The 16,295-nt window shown below is 34.3% G+C and overlaps 1 protein-coding gene across 1 annotated transcript; it reads right to left on the minus strand.

Moving 5' to 3' along the window:
- Positions 1–1,291: 1,291 nt before the first annotated feature.
- On the minus strand, positions 1,292–12,456 carry LOC130448560 (tyrosine-protein phosphatase non-receptor type 23-like). The gene is made up of 5 exons (XM_056785975.1): positions 12,322–12,456; positions 4,604–4,770; positions 2,849–3,027; positions 2,576–2,788; positions 1,292–1,701 (listed from the first exon to the last, which is right to left on the minus strand). Exons 1-5 carry the CDS (start codon positions 12,454–12,456, stop codon positions 1,292–1,294), a joined length of 1,104 nt encoding a protein of 367 aa, XP_056641953.1.
- Positions 12,457–16,295: the final 3,839 nt, after the last annotated feature.

Raw genomic sequence — 16,295 nt, forward strand, 5'->3', positions numbered from 1 at the left:
TAGAAAGAAAATATCAAAGAAGGGAAAATTTTAAAAGAAGTGTACTATAAAGATAAATAGAAGATTGGTAAATACGAAAAATAGAAGGAAGGAAATATAATTATAGAAAAAGAAAAAATTAATAAAAGTATACTTAGAAATAAGTAACAAAGGATTGGGAATAGTTAATATAAGTAAAGTTATAAATGAAATTATTAGAAAAAACTACTTTAGACACAGAAAATATTTTAAAATCCAGTAAAAATGAACAATTATGTATACAAATAGATAAGTAAATAAAGAGAAGAAAGAAAATAGATCAAAAATGTTAGGCAACGAAAGAAAATAAGAAATATATTGAAAAAACTTGATACAAAAATTTTATATAACAAAAAACAAAACACATAGTACAGAAATGGGAAAATAGAGAATAAAACAATAAAGAAAAACATTATAAAAGAAATTTTAAGATTAAAATGAATTAAAAATCAAATCAAGGAAGGACAACTAAAATAAGAATGGAAGAAGGGCGATTAATAGAGATGATGTATTAAGCAGGAGCTTACAAAAACAAAAAAAAAATAATAAAGAGAAAGCTGGATAAAAGAAATAAAGATGTTAGTGAAAAAACGTAGAATGAAATGACAGGAAATAGTACTGAAGTCACATGATTGGAAAGAATGAAAAAGGAGCCCAAGCAATGACATAACTTGAACATCTGAAAAAGTAGGAAGGAAGTAAATTAGAAAATACAAAAAAGAAATCGTTAACATTGAGCATACAGGAACCAAAAATAATCCAATTAATTCAATTCTCTTTGTCCTTGCTTATAGAAAGAGTTACTACTAGATATATTGATGACATTGCAAAAGGTTGATGATATCATCTGTTGAAAGCATTCTTAACTACACGATAGTTATTTCTGAAGGTAGATTTCTCACAAAAAAAACTTTGATTTAAAGATTCTAGAGTGTTTACAAAACCTGCAGTCAAGGTGTTACAGTCTTTTCGTGTGGACAATTTAACGATTTCAGTAACTAGCTATGGAAATGAAGATTTTGCAAAATATCTACAATCTGAAGCTGACGTTACTCCGGGTATAATTTCCGAAAAGGGAAAAGTAATATTCATAAATTATAACGGGGGATTCACTGAAGATGAGAAGAGATTGTGCATTCACACTTCACCCCGTAATTAATATTAATTGGAATTGGAAAAACTAGTAACTACCAACGATGTTCAAACAAATTATCTCCTTAACTTTCTATTATGTTAAAATATGACAGTTTATGATTATTTCAATCGTAAGTCTTTAATAGTACCCGAAACTGATATCGTGCAGAGGCGCTGCTCCTCCAGATGGTAAAGCGTAATCCTTACTCAACTGATCCAAAATTCCTCCGGATCTGCCCGCAGATGGTATAGACGGTGCAGGTCTAGGCTGATATACTGGCGCGGGGGCTGGCGCGGGTGAGAATCTAGGAGCGGGTCTTTCGAAAGCAACAGGAGCTGGTCTTGAAGGAGCCGAAGCAGGCTGAGCATAAGTTACTCTAGGTTGAGTTCTGATAGGAGCTGGTTCAAAATCTTCGTTGATTGGAGCGGGCTGTGCTCCTGGTATTTGAAGAGGTCTAGGACGAGGAGCCGATACTGGAGCGAACGCTCTTGTCGGTGCCGGTCGAGAAGGAGGTCCGAAATCGAAATCAATTTGAGCTGGGCCTGCAGCTGAAAATTCATTTATATTTGAAAACAAAACTAGCTAATTAACTAACTAACAAAAAAGTTGAACTAACTGTCATTCTATTTAGATAAGACGACAACAAAATGGTGCTACTATAAGTTCATTGAAGTCTGGTTGAATCAAGTTGATTTCAAGAAATGAATCTGTTAATTGGACTCCACAGTAGCGAAATTTGACACTTGAGTCCATCTGAGCAAGCTATCTGTTAAACTGTGGATATATTTCATACTACAAACTCTCTTAAAGATATGATGTAGATGGAATGTACCTATTGTACTGTATTAATCTGTATATTGACGTAAGACCCAGCTGGTGCAAGATTCGAAGCCACAAGACCGCCACATGCATCAGTCTTTCTCCAATTATCCTCTAGAACAGATTGCGGACTCCATTACATCGAAAAAAATGCACAATTAGGAGTTATTTGCACCAATCAGACGAACTTATTTATTTAAAAGATAAGTCAGAACCTGGGATGGATTGGTGCTACCTTAGACTCCTTGAAATTTGGTTGCATCAGGTTAAAGCAATCAGCAACAATTGACACCGTAGGTGCCGAAACTGTTTACGTTATTGAGAAGATCAAATGCATCAGCCAATTGGACTCTAGAGCAGGCTATAGGCAGAGAATTGATCTCCATGATCGTGCAACTTGACCTGATCACTTCCAACTACGTGGTCTACTGGTTTATACACCTCTTAGACACACTTTGCATTATTCATAGTATTGAATCCATGATATGCATCAGTCTCTCTGCAATTATCCTCTAGAGTAGGCTGCAGACTCCATTGTATCAAAAAATGCACCAATCAGAAGATTATTTATTGAAAAGAGAAGCTAGAGCCTGAAATAATTACCTGGACGTGCAGGTGCAGGTTCAAACTGTTGTGGAGGAGAATACTCTTGGAAAGATGGCTGTGGTCGAGGTTGAGGTTGAGGTTTTGGTCTGATGACTTGAGCTCTTCTTGGTGGAATTTGAGCTCGAGTTTGTGGTTCGTAGTAATCTAAGTCTTGTTGTTGTCCTTCTTTTTGAGATTCGTCCACCAATGTCGGCGGCGGTACTGTAATACCTAAAATGGAATGTAATAATTTTCAAATTAAATTTTTTTTTTTTTTTGAAAAAGTGTTACCTTCGCCACTGGGATCGAATCCGTATTTGGTGGCACCGTACTCTACGACGCGTACTTTACCGGTGTCATCAATGTAACCGTATTTTCCTTTCACGTCTCCTGTGGGAAGTTTTGTTTCAATTTTGAATGTACCATCGGCTGATTCATATCCATATGTGTATGAACCATCTTCGTTGTGCCTGAAAATGGAAGAAAATTGTCAAGTTATAGAAAAAATTTTGAAAATCATATACTAGAAATTAAAAAATCAATTTTATAAATTGGAATTCGTAGCTGTATATATATGAAGATGGAGGTACTGTTTCTTTGCCAAATTAAAATTGCCAAGGTATACCAGGAAATGAGGAAGCAGACAGCCTTGCTAAAAAAGGGACAACGACTCCATACCTTGGACCAGAACCCAACTGTTGCCTCAGAAAACGAATTGAACGAATGGCTAGAGAATTAAATGGATTCTCACTGGAAAAAATTTCCAGGCCTACGATATAACCACATCAGCTTAGGAGACTGAAGAACCAAGACCAAGACCAAGACCAAGACCAAGACCAAGACCAAGACCAAGACCAAGACCAAGACCAAGACCAAGACCAAGACCAAGACCAAGACCAAGACCAAGACCAAGACCAAGACCAAGACCAAGACCAAGACCAAGACCAAGACCAAGACCAAGACCAAGACCAAGACCAAGACCAAGACCAAGACCAAGACCAAGACCAAGACCAAGACCAAGACCAAGACCAAGACCAAGACCAAGACCAAGACCAAGACCAAGACCAAGACCAAGACCAAGACCAAGACCAAGACCAAGACCAAGACCAAGACCAAGACCAATACCAAGACCAGGACCAAGACCAGGACCAAGACCAAGACCAAGACCAAGACCAAGACCAAGACCAAGACCAAGACCAAGACACGACACTGGTGGTTCGTTTTGTGACAGGTCACTGCCCCATCAAATACCACTTTAGGACGATGAGCATGACAGAGGACGACAATTGCAGATTCTGCGAACAAGCTATGGAATCAGCTATAGCTGCAAAGCCAAAACAATCTACATTGAAAACCGTACATTCGTTTTGATCAATGTAAATGTAATAACTAAGACTCAAGACTTGTTGATATGATATTTGGTAAATTTTTTCACTATTTAGCTTCAGTTTAGATTTACCATAAAAGAGGAATAAGTTTGTTATACAAACGTACTGAATTATTATTTTCTAGTACTTATAATAGAATACAAGTAACAGAAGGATTTTTGCATCATTATTTCCGCTTGAATTAACATTATTTATTTATAGAAAAATTATAATAGGGAAATTACAGCGTAACGTAGGTGGTCAGTTGGTAGTACTGATTCATGTTTGACAGTTGACTTTGGAACTACAATTTGAATTTAAAAGTTAGCTTAAGTCATTCATTTTGAGGTTAGGTCTTTTCAAGCACTGTTTTTATTGTAGATTTGTATGTTTTGTTTATATTTACTTGGTCTATAAACTCATTATAAATTATTGTAAATAGTATTTTAAAATTGAAATAACCTCACAAATAACACTCTCAAACTTGATCGAATAATGCATCGTCCAGTCAGTTGTCAAAATGAAATTGTAATTCAGGGGTACCAAGCCAAGAAACGGAGAAAATAATTTCGAAAGCTGATTTATATATTTGTTTCTTCCCTACATTTGTTTATAATAAACTCGTTAATATATAGTTGTTATTATAAATATATAAAATACGGATTTGGGTTAATTATACCTATTGATTTGTTTGAGGATTGGAACTGGAGTGGCTCTCGGTTCATTCGGTCCTGAATAACCCGGTTGAACTCTAGCAGGTGCAGGTCTGGCTCTAGGTGAAGGTTGAGGTTCATCATCATAATAATCTTGAGCAAATGTTGCGGCTACTAGAATTAGCACAGCCAACTACAACAAAATAATTATAAATATGCGTTATACTAAATTAAAATTTATTTTTGTTCGATAATTTGTTAATCAAAATTAAAAATAAATTTCTTTTATTAATATAATTAAAAATAAAAGTAAAAGCCTTGACATTTTTAATTTAGGATGTAGATTTTCGAATGAATGCTTCAATAAATTTCTCATTACCAACTACTTTGGGTGGGGCTCATGAGACCCCGTTATCTCAGTCTTGTGAATATTTTAAAGGTGACTACCGTATGGATTTTTTCAAGGTCCCGTCGAAGAAATTTTCAAAACGATTTTCATATCAAATAGCAAAAATAAAGCAATTTAATAACGTATAAATAAGGAAAACGACATTGAATTCATTATTAGAATATACAAAAATATTTACGGAAAAGATTTATTTATATAGAACAAATTTTAATGGCGTTATTGGAAATGGAAGTTCAGAGCACTACACTTTGGAGTTTATGGATTAGAAGACGAAGATTTTTGGTAATTAAAACCATCCCATATCTATAAATAATTTTTTTACCAAATTATCACGTTTAGGGTTTATAAATATGACTGAATACGTCCAAAAATTGGCCAAAGCAGGATGATCTGGCTATAATCCTTGCGATAATAACGAGAAGGTTAAAAAACCAAAAGGAAAAATTCTTGGAGATCGAGCAGGAAGCTAGTGGAAAAGGTCTAGAACTAAATAAAGGTAAGACTAAATATTTGGAGTGGAAAAGAAAACAAAATGTTGTTTAATACTCTTGGGAGTAATAGTTAACAATCATAATGAACTAGGAGCGGATCCGAGCTGGTTACCGAGCATTCCGGCTTCTATGCGATGCCAAAAAAATCAGTAGAAGTAAATTATGAAAGAGAAACGATGAATCTAACAAAAGCTTAATACTTTAACGTTAAGAATATAACAATTTAGAACCCCGTATTAGAGAAATCTTAAACCAGATTTATAGAATCGCGGCAAAAAATTAACTAATTCGAGTCCTTAGGAAACCAGCCTAGAGCAAAACTTAAAACTCAATGGGAAAGTCATGTAAGAAATGATCTGAACAAAAAGGAAGACCGTGGATGGTGGAGCATTACCCAAGATAGAAAAAAATGGAAAAAATTTGCGTAAAAATCCAAAACAATGCTATAAAGTTATTAATATTGATGCGAACACGTCTCGAAACTTAATGACAAGAATATTTACAGCAAAAACATTGTGGATCTATATAAATTTGGATCTAATCTACAGGGTTCATTCGTAGTTTTCCCTTATTCAATGGAGGCGCTGAACCAATTACTGAATAATTTCAAATCGGTTTACTATCAAAAATTGTTTAACATTGAAGTATCATTTAAATGGTCCCACTGTCACTAGAAGCCTCACCACCACCTCCAATAGAAACTCAAGAGTCTGTGAAACCGAATCGAATGATTCATCCTACAAGTACAAGTTCTCGTCAAGAAATAATCAAACAGCTTTTTCTATGTGTAAACTTCTTTGTATCTGACGCAAGTCTCGATCCGTGTTACCAACCTAACTTCTCAAATTTCCCTTTCTAGAGCGCGAAATTCGAATTAAAATATGAAAAATGCTTACAACTCGGCTCTTTCTTGAACGACCAGAATAAATTCGAGATGATTTTCATTTTTATTGCGTTTACATCTATCTGACACAAGTTTCGATCCGTGTTACCAACCTAACTTCTCAAATTTCCGTTTCTAGAGCGCGAAATTCGAATTAAAATATGAAAAATGCTTACAACTCGGCTCTTTCTTGAACGACCAGAATAAATTCGAAATGATTTTCATTTTTATTGCGCTTACATCTATCTGACGCAGGTCTCGATCCGTGTTACCAACCTAACTTCTCAAATTTCCGTTTCTAGAGCGCGAAATTCGAATTAAAATATGAAAAATGCTTACAACTCGGCTCTCTCTTGAACGACCAGAATAAATTCGAAATGATTTTCATTTTTATTGCGCTTACATCTATCTGACGCAGATCTCGATCCGTGTTACCAACCTAACTTCTCAAATTTCCGTTTCTAGAGCGCGAAATTCGAATTAAAATATGAAAAATACTTACAACTCGGCTCTCTCTTGAACGACCAGAATAAATTCGAAATGATTTTCATTTTTATTGCGTTTACATCTATCTGACACAAGTTTCGATCCGTGTTACCAACCTAACTTCTCAAATTTCCGTTTCTAGAGCGCGAAATTCGAATTAAAATATGAAAAATGCTTACAACTCGGCTCTTTCTTGAACGACCAGAATAAATTCGAAATGATTTTCATTTTTATTGCGTTTACATCTATCTGACACAAGTTTCGATCCGTGTTACCAACCTAACTTCTCAAATTTCCGTTTCTAGAGCGCGAAATTCGAATTAAAATATGAAAAATGCTTACAACTCGGCTCTCTCTTGAACGACCAGAATAAATTCGAAATGATTTTCATTTTTATTGCGCTTACATCTATCTGACGCAGATCTCGATCCGTGTTACCAACCTAACTTCTCAAATTTCCGTTTCTAGAGCGCGAAATTCGAATTAAAATATGAAAAATACTTACAACTCGGCTCTCTCTTGAACGACCAGAATAAATTCGAAATGATTTTCATTTTTATTGCGTTTACATCTATCTGACACAAGTTTCGATCCGTGTTACCAACCTAACTTCTCAAATTTCCGTTTCTAGAGCGCGAAATTCGAATTAAAATATGAAAAATGCTTACAACTCGGCTCTTTCTTGAACGACCAGAATAAATTCGAAATGATTTTCATTTTTATTGCGCTTACATCTATCTGACGCAGGTCTCGATCCGTGTTACCAACCTAACTTCTCAAATTTCCGTTTCTAGAGCGCGAAATTCGAATTAAAATATGAAAAATGCTTACAACTCGGCTCTCTCTTGAACGACCAGAATAAATTCGAAATGATTTTCATTTTTATTGCGCTTACATCTATCTGACGCAGATCTCGATCCGTGTTACCAACCTAACTTCTCAAATTTCCGTTTCTAGAGCGCGAAATTCGAATTAAAATATGAAAAATACTTACAACTCGGCTCTCTCTTGAACGACCAGAATAAATTCGAAATGATTTTCATTTTTATTGCGTTTACATCTATCTGACACAAGTTTCGATCCGTGTTACCAACCTAACTTCTCAAATTTCCGTTTCTAGAGCGCGAAATTCGAATTAAAATATGAAAAATGCTTACAACTCGGCTCTTTCTTGAACGACCAGAATAAATTCGAAATGATTTTCATTTTTATTGCGTTTACATCTATCTGACACAAGTTTCGATCCGTGTTACCAACCTAACTTCTCAAATTTCCGTTTCTAGAGCGCGAAATTCGAATTAAAATATGAAAAATGCTTACAACTCGGCTCTCTCTTGAACGACCAGAATAAATTCGAAATGATTTTCATTTTTATTGCGCTTACATCTATCTGACGCAGATCTCGATCCGTGTTACCAACCTAACTTCTCAAATTTCCGTTTCTAGAGCGCGAAATTCGAATTAAAATATGAAAAATACTTACAACTCGGCTCTCTCTTGAACGACCAGAATAAATTCGAAATGATTTTCATTTTTATTGCGTTTACATCTATCTGACACAAGTTTCGATCCGTGTTACCAACCTAACTTCTCAAATTTCCGTTTCTAGAGCGCGAAATTCGAATTAAAATATGAAAAATGCTTACAACTCGGCTCTTTCTTGAACGACCAGAATAAATTCGAAATGATTTTCATTTTTATTGCGTTTACATCTATCTGACACAAGTTTCGATCCGTGTTACCAACCTAACTTCTCAAATTTCCGTTTCTAGAGCGCGAAATTCGAATTAAAATATGAAAAATGCTTACAACTCGGCTCTCTCTTGAACGACCAGAATAAATTCGAAATGATTTTCATTTTTATTGCGCTTACATCTATCTGACGCAGATCTCGATCCGTGTTACCAACCTAACTTCTCAAATTTCCGTTTCTAGAGCGCGAAATTCGAATTAAAATATGAAAAATACTTACAACTCGGCTCTCTCTTGAACGACCAGAATAAATTCGAAATGATTTTCATTTTTATTGCGTTTACATCTATCTGACACAAGTTTCGATCCGTGTTACCAACCTAACTTCTCAAATTTCCGTTTCTAGAGCGCGAAATTCGAATTAAAATATGAAAAATGCTTACAACTCGGCTCTTTCTTGAACGACCAGAATAAATTCGAAATGATTTTCATTTTTATTGCGTTTACATCTATCTGACACAAGTTTCGATCCGTGTTACCAACCTAACTTCTCAAATTTCCCTTTCTAGAGCGCGAAATTCGAATTAAAATATGAAAAATGCTTACAACTCGGCTCTTTCTTGAACGACCAGAATAAATTCGAAATGATTTTCATTTTTATTGCGTTTACATCTATCTGACACAAGTTTCGATCCGTGTTACCAACCTAACTTCTCAAATTTCCGTTTCTAGAGCGCGAAATTCGAATTAAAATATGAAAAATGCTTACAACTCGGCTCTCTCTTGAACGACCAGAATAAATTCGAAATGATTTTCATTTTTATTGCGTTTACATCTATCTGACACAAGTTTCGATCCGTGTTACCAACCTAACTTCTCAAATTTCCGTTTCTAGAGCGCGAAATTCGAATTAAAATATGAAAAATGCTTACAACTCGGCTCTTTCTTGAACGACCAGAATAAATTCGAAATGATTTTCATTTTTATTGCGTTTACATCTATCTGACACAAGTTTCGATCCGTGTTACCAACCTAACTTCTCAAATTTCCCTTTCTAGAGCGCGAAATTCGAATTAAAATATGAAAAATGCTTACAACTCGGCTCTTTCTTGAACGACCAGAATAAATTCGAAATGATTTTCATTTTTATTGCGTTTACATCTATCTGACACAAGTTTCGATCCGTGTTACCAACCTAACTTCTCAAATTTCCGTTTCTAGAGCGCGAAATTCGAATTAAAATATGAAAAATGCTTACAACTCGGCTCTTTCTTGAACGACCAGAATAAATTCGAAATGATTTTCATTTTTATTGCGCTTACATCTATCTGACGCAGGTCTCGATCCGTGTTACCAATCTAACCTCTCAAATTTCCCTTTCTAGAGCGCGAAATTCGAATTAAAATATGAAAAATACTTACAACTCGGCTCTCTCTTGAACGACCAGAATAAATCCGAAATGATCCTCATTTTTATTGCGTTTAGATCTATCTGACGCAAATTTCGATTCGTGTTACCAACCTAACCTCTCAAATTTCCCTTTTTAGAGCGCGAAATTCGAATTAAAATATGAAAAATGCTTACAACTCGGCTCTTTCTTGAACGACCAGAATAAATTCGAAATGATTTTCATTTTTATTGCGTTTAGATCTATCTGACGCAAATTTCGATTCGTGTTACCAACCTAACCTCTCAAATTTCCCTTTCTAGAGCGCGAAATTCGAATTAAAATATGAAAAATGCTTACAACTCGGCTCTCTCTTGAACGACCAGAATAAATCCGAAATGATCCTCATTTTTATTGCGTTTAGATCTATCTGACGCAAATTTCGATTCGTGTTACCAACCTAACCTCTCAAATTTCCCTTTTTAGAGCGCGAAATTCGAATTAAAATATGAAAAATGCTTACAACTCGGCTCTCTCTTGAACGACCAGAATAAATTCGAAATGATTTTCATTTTTATTGCGTTTAGATCTATCTGACGCAAATTTCGATTCGTGTTACCAACCTAACCTCTCAAATTTCCCTTTCTAGAGCGCGAAATTCGAATTCAAATATGAAAAATGCAAGCAATTTACTATCAATTACATGACTATGATGGTATAAACTCAGTCGATGTGGATGATGATCTATGTACCTATAGATAGCGAGGTATAGAAAAGAATCCACTCCAATTTCAACAATATTAATTAGATTTTAAGAAAATATTCGAACACAACACGTCGAATTTTGTTCTGAAACGACTTGAGGGTAAATGTCCTGCAACGGCGTGATAAGATTCTGTCTATTGGTAGTTCCACCCTAAACTCAATTGATTACGAATTATTTTCGTAAAATCATCTTTTGTAATCTATAAGTTTTATTTGGTTCAAATAGGGGTAGTTATAAGACATCTAGGTGCTTTTAGATTGTGTCTTGGATGACACCTTTCACGAATGGTATTCCAAGATTTTGTTGCAGTGTTCGGTTTGATACATACCAGATGGAGTTGATAAACATACGTAGAATTTTCGACTGGATTATTTATGTTAACAGACACACATCTGGTACCAATCAAAACTTTTTTTTGTAAAAACTATATAAATTTTTAAAAAAATCTACTCAATGGTATATTTCTTATTTGAAAATATGTGATTGACAAATGACAGATGTCAGATGTCATAGCGTTGACCATTTGTGTTAAGATTTAACTAATTTAAGACTGAAAATAGTTTTAAATTGAAAACGTCCAATGTTTTTGGAGAAAAAGTCTTTTCTATTAGTTATTTTATGTTTGAAACTCTATTTGATTAAAGGATCATGTAAATGATTTGTTATATAAAAAAATATGAGATGAAACTTCATTTAATTTAGAATGACGAAAATGGAACATTCTGTATAATAAAATAATAATTAATTTAGACGTTTATTATTGATTATTTCATAAATTTTCTTGATTGAAACTTGATTTGTCACTAAAAGCGAAATTTCAGTCAAAAATTAGTGGATATTTGATTAGAAAATTCCAATTAAACGTTAATATAAACTGACTAAAACCCCCCAACAAGTTCTAATAAAAGATTTTTGTGAAATGAAAATCGATTTTTAACAAAATAAAATAAACAATCTTATGAAATATGGAAAGTAAATGTTGTTGATGGTAAAACTACTATTAAAGAAACACATAACTACACTTTCAACCACCTCCACCGTCACTAGTCCTTTTTGTAAAAAAAATAAAATCAAGTGATACTCACGTTTCTTAAGAGTATCATGTTTGTGAATGTAGGCACAAGACTAGAGTGTCGCGGGGGGTCAACTTTTACCTTTTATAAGGTAAGACTAAAGAAGGGGGCAAGGTCCCTGCGAAACCGATGATGTCGTTTCTTGTCCATAGTGAATTATTGTGGTTTTCGTACCACCCTAATTTTTTTTACGCAGAATTCTATAAAATCGATCGATTCCATTCGGATATTTCTTCTTCAATATAAAAAAAAAATGAGGAAAACAGGGTTGTAAACTGTTGTGAGTGTTTACTGGTTGATTTTATTAATGAAATGATTAATAATATTGAGATTAAACTACACGACTTATTTGTAAAAACCTAGTTTCTTCTGAAGTTGTTTAAATAAGACAAACATCGCAAAATTTATGAAATAGATTAAATAATCACCATTACAGTAAAACAACATTAAGCAACTATAAAATGGCAAAAATGTCAATACTAAACTAAATACACACACCCACTCAACGGAACCTTGGCCTCCCGGACAACTGTCCTCCATTAATCTCGATGTTGTACTTTTCTCCACAAATTTCCAACGCCTAATTTTGATCTACGTCGTCCTGCCATCTTATCCTTGGTCGTCCTAAAATTTTGCGGACTTCCGACTTTTGTCGGTACGTAAATTTGATTCCTCAACTCTCCGACATCCATTCGTCGTGGATCTGGATCTCTACCATCAGACTGCGCCGAAGTACTTTTGTCTCCGACGAGTCGAGTCTCAGTTCGTCTCTAGCAGTCATTGCCCAGGTTCAGAAGCATGTAGGAGGAGTATGGAGAATATTGAGAAACAGAGAACTCAGGGTACAGACGACCAGATACTGTGGCTGTGATAAGAAACAGAAGAATTAGGAGTCTGGGTCATGTAAGAAAAAATGATGAAGAGACAATAATAAGAAGAGCGTGGAGAGGTCAGGGAGGTGCTCACTGGGAAGACCAAGCGCAAAATGGAATGACCAAGTGGGTGAAGATGAAAGAAGACTTGGTGGATAAGTAGTCATGGTTGTAGTAGTAGTACTAGTGGTCACAGTAGTAGTATAAAGGCTAGTCTAATCGTCGTTTTATTAGAGGCTTCACTACTTGGGATGAAAAATTTATCTAAACAACCAGAACATGAAAAATCACGGCCAGAGCTCGTCGCGAATAATAGTTATGACTATTTAGTATATTTCGAAGTTCATTGCAACTATTAATGCGGTTAGTTAACGGAAAGAAGGTTCTCTTACAAAGATAGGAGATGTTGGGAATCCAATGCGACAATTTTTTGCACCCAGAATGGTTTTAACAAGGTCTCAAAGAGAAGAATAGAGCGTAGAAACAATGAGATATATACATCGAATGTAAAGGAATTATTTAATATACAAAGTGAACGACATTATTTATGAGACACCCATTTACCTTCTACTTTCAAGTCAACACTATTGGACAATAATTAATTAGGATTAATCAACATTCCAAAGCTAATTTATCAAAATTAATGATTGTTTATTTCATAATTTTGGTACAGACAATAAAATGAGCTACATTAATAAATAATTTCAATGTTACATTTAAGAAATAGTAATTTCTACTGCGGTTATATCATTATTACGTAGTATCTTTGATGAAATTGGGACTACGATTTATTTATCACATGAATCGAATATAAAAATATATTGTTCCAGTTATATTAGAATTCTTTAAATCGCCTAAAAAATTACTCAACCTTAATATAATAATTATTTAGAGAATTCTTTAACACACCGGGTGGCACACAGATTTAATTACATCATTTATACAATCAGTATAAAATTTTCTTATTATAATAATGATAAATTTGATATTTTTAACTGAAAAATCGATAATATTACGATAACTTTCCAAAAGAACTAGTTATAGACAATTTTTGTTTGGAAACTTCTGTCCTGTTACAGTTTACTTCTTCAGAAATAACATAGTTCGTGGCTATTCAATAATAGATGGAGCCGAGCGCTATAGTTTCCGCTACATCAAATTATAATCGGCGCCGTTAGATGGCGTGCGACTGTATACCCGTCATAATGTTATTCTGCAATATGAACAATCGCTGTAGATTTGAATCAAAATAGAAAAATCGTTTTTTTTTTTTGGTTTTTATTGATGTTAATTGTTATTTCTTTCTGCTACCAATTATTATCCCTGCAGTCTTGTCGTTGGTATTTTCCTTACATCGTTTGATTATCTTTCAAGTTCCACCACTTTGATTTGGACGTTCTGTCTCTTCTTCTATCCCCGGATCCGAATGTAGCGTTGACTGCTTTTTTCCCTAACCACTTTTTCCTTTGTTCTATTATGATTCAGCCGCAGTTGTTCTTTCCAACCAGAACATCCAACACAACCATACACAACGTTGCCAGCTCTAGCCCTGCAGAGGAACAACTCCTGTATCAAGGGGGCCAATTCCAAAAAACCAAAAGTTGGTCCTTCCTCTATTAATCGGTAGATACTGGAGGGGATATTACTGCACTGAAAGAGCATGGCTTTTGGTGTTTAGCAGATTTTTCATGACAATTTTTTTCAGTGTACGTACGTAGCGTCAATCTGATCTGATCTTGTTCGTAGTCAATATTATTAATTTCTAACCCAACCTTGTATAAATAAATCTCTAATTCATTACCGCGTTTGGTCTTAATATTAGTAAGAGATTGCTAAAGATCAAAAGTTGTAAAAAAAAACGAACTAGTTCAATGGAGGGGGAGTTTCGCAGGTTTCTTACATTCCTTCGTTCGAATATTCAAGGTTTTCCTGACTCCACCCGTTCACTTTATGTGTATAAGATTCCGGTCAGATATTTCTGATTATTGTTATGAAACCTTTCGTTCTAATAGAGGCGGTATATGTAGCGAAACACATTTCTAATCAGAACGAACATTGTTTTGCTTATAATTCAATAATTACAATGCGTTTATTTGCAATTTATATCCGAATAACTGTCACTTCAAACTAAAATATTTCATAAACATGAAATAAATAATATATACATGTATAATAAAAGTATAAGCGTTATCGTAGTGGGAATGTGGCGAAAGTGTACTATTTATAATATATTCCCAAGCTTTCGAACAATTACGTATCCATTGTCGGGGTCGAATACAATATAAAGTTATAATTGGGATTGTGGCGAGTTGAAATTTTCAAAAATCGATATAAAAATCAAATATGAAGTTGATTGTTGAGGTAAGGGAATTTGTTTTCTTAAAATCTAAAAGATATGCATGGATTAGACTAAAGTTATTCGAATAATATCAGGTCATTCACCCATCGGATAACCTCTCACAAAAGCGATAGCAAATTATATACGGATAAGTGTTCTTTAGCAACACATCTTTTTTATGAAGAGCAACTACAAAAAAAAACGTCTATTATTAGAAACAACGTGTGTTGCTCAAAATGAACAGTGTATTAATATAATAACCGATATGAGCTATGGAAATCCAACTCAACCTTTAACTTGGACTGATTTTAATTTTAAAAAATATTTGAATAGCAACGGAAATTAACAAATTCCAGTTTTTTGAAACGAATGAATTTAAAATTGATTAAATCATTTCAGGACATGTTTATTTAATAATAATTAAATCGAAACAAATTTGAGATTGCGTAAGATTAAAATAAATTGATGGTAAATGGTGGTTTGTTGGAAGGGTTGCCACACAGAAACATGGACACCTTTTTGTCTTTGTCAAGGTCTTTTCTCTACTTTACTTAACTTTCATTATCTTCATCTGACAACTTAAGTGGATTCAACAAATCCATTAATTCAACCATGTTGAGATATTTTTCACTAAAATGAGGTAATCTACAGGATTTCCAAGCTTTATCACAACCAATAATTTGTTTTTAGCTTAGTGACAACCATTTTCTGCTATTTTAAGTTTGAAACAACTTCCTTATTGGAAAAAATTACACACTCTCTACTATAGTATGTTGTTATTGAATTCGAATCGTACTGAAGAACTAAATAGTTATTTACTCGGCATCTAACCACTGCATTAAGGGAAGATAGGTGTTTATCTAGTTGACTATCTAGTATTAAAAATTTTCTTTTGCATAAATAATAGAAAATGTTGTATTAGTTTTGATGATTATTATTATCATTTTTATAATTTGTTAATTTTTTCGCATGTTTGCAACGCTTATGCACTAGCACTCTTGTAATCCGGCGGTTGTCATTTGTAACAGTCCTGAAAAACGAGTGAAATTATTTATTTGTGTTTGCCCTTCACTATATCTGCCCCCCGACGATCCACTCGCAGCCGTTTCGTCCAGTGGACCGAAGACATTTTCGGGAAACAGTTTCAGGCAACAGTTACGGAAAACAGTTTAAGACAACAGTTTCGCGAAACAGTATCGGAAAATAGTTTCAGGCAATAGTTTCGGGAAACAGTTTCAGGCAACAGTTTCGCAAAATAGTTTCAGGAAACAGTATCGGAAAACAGTTTCAGGCTACACTTTCGCAAAATAGTTTCGGGAAC

The sequence above is a fragment of the Diorhabda sublineata genome, chromosome 9 (genome assembly GCF_026230105.1).
Source record: "Diorhabda sublineata isolate icDioSubl1.1 chromosome 9, icDioSubl1.1, whole genome shotgun sequence".
Taxonomy (NCBI): Eukaryota; Metazoa; Arthropoda; class Insecta; order Coleoptera; family Chrysomelidae; genus Diorhabda; species Diorhabda sublineata.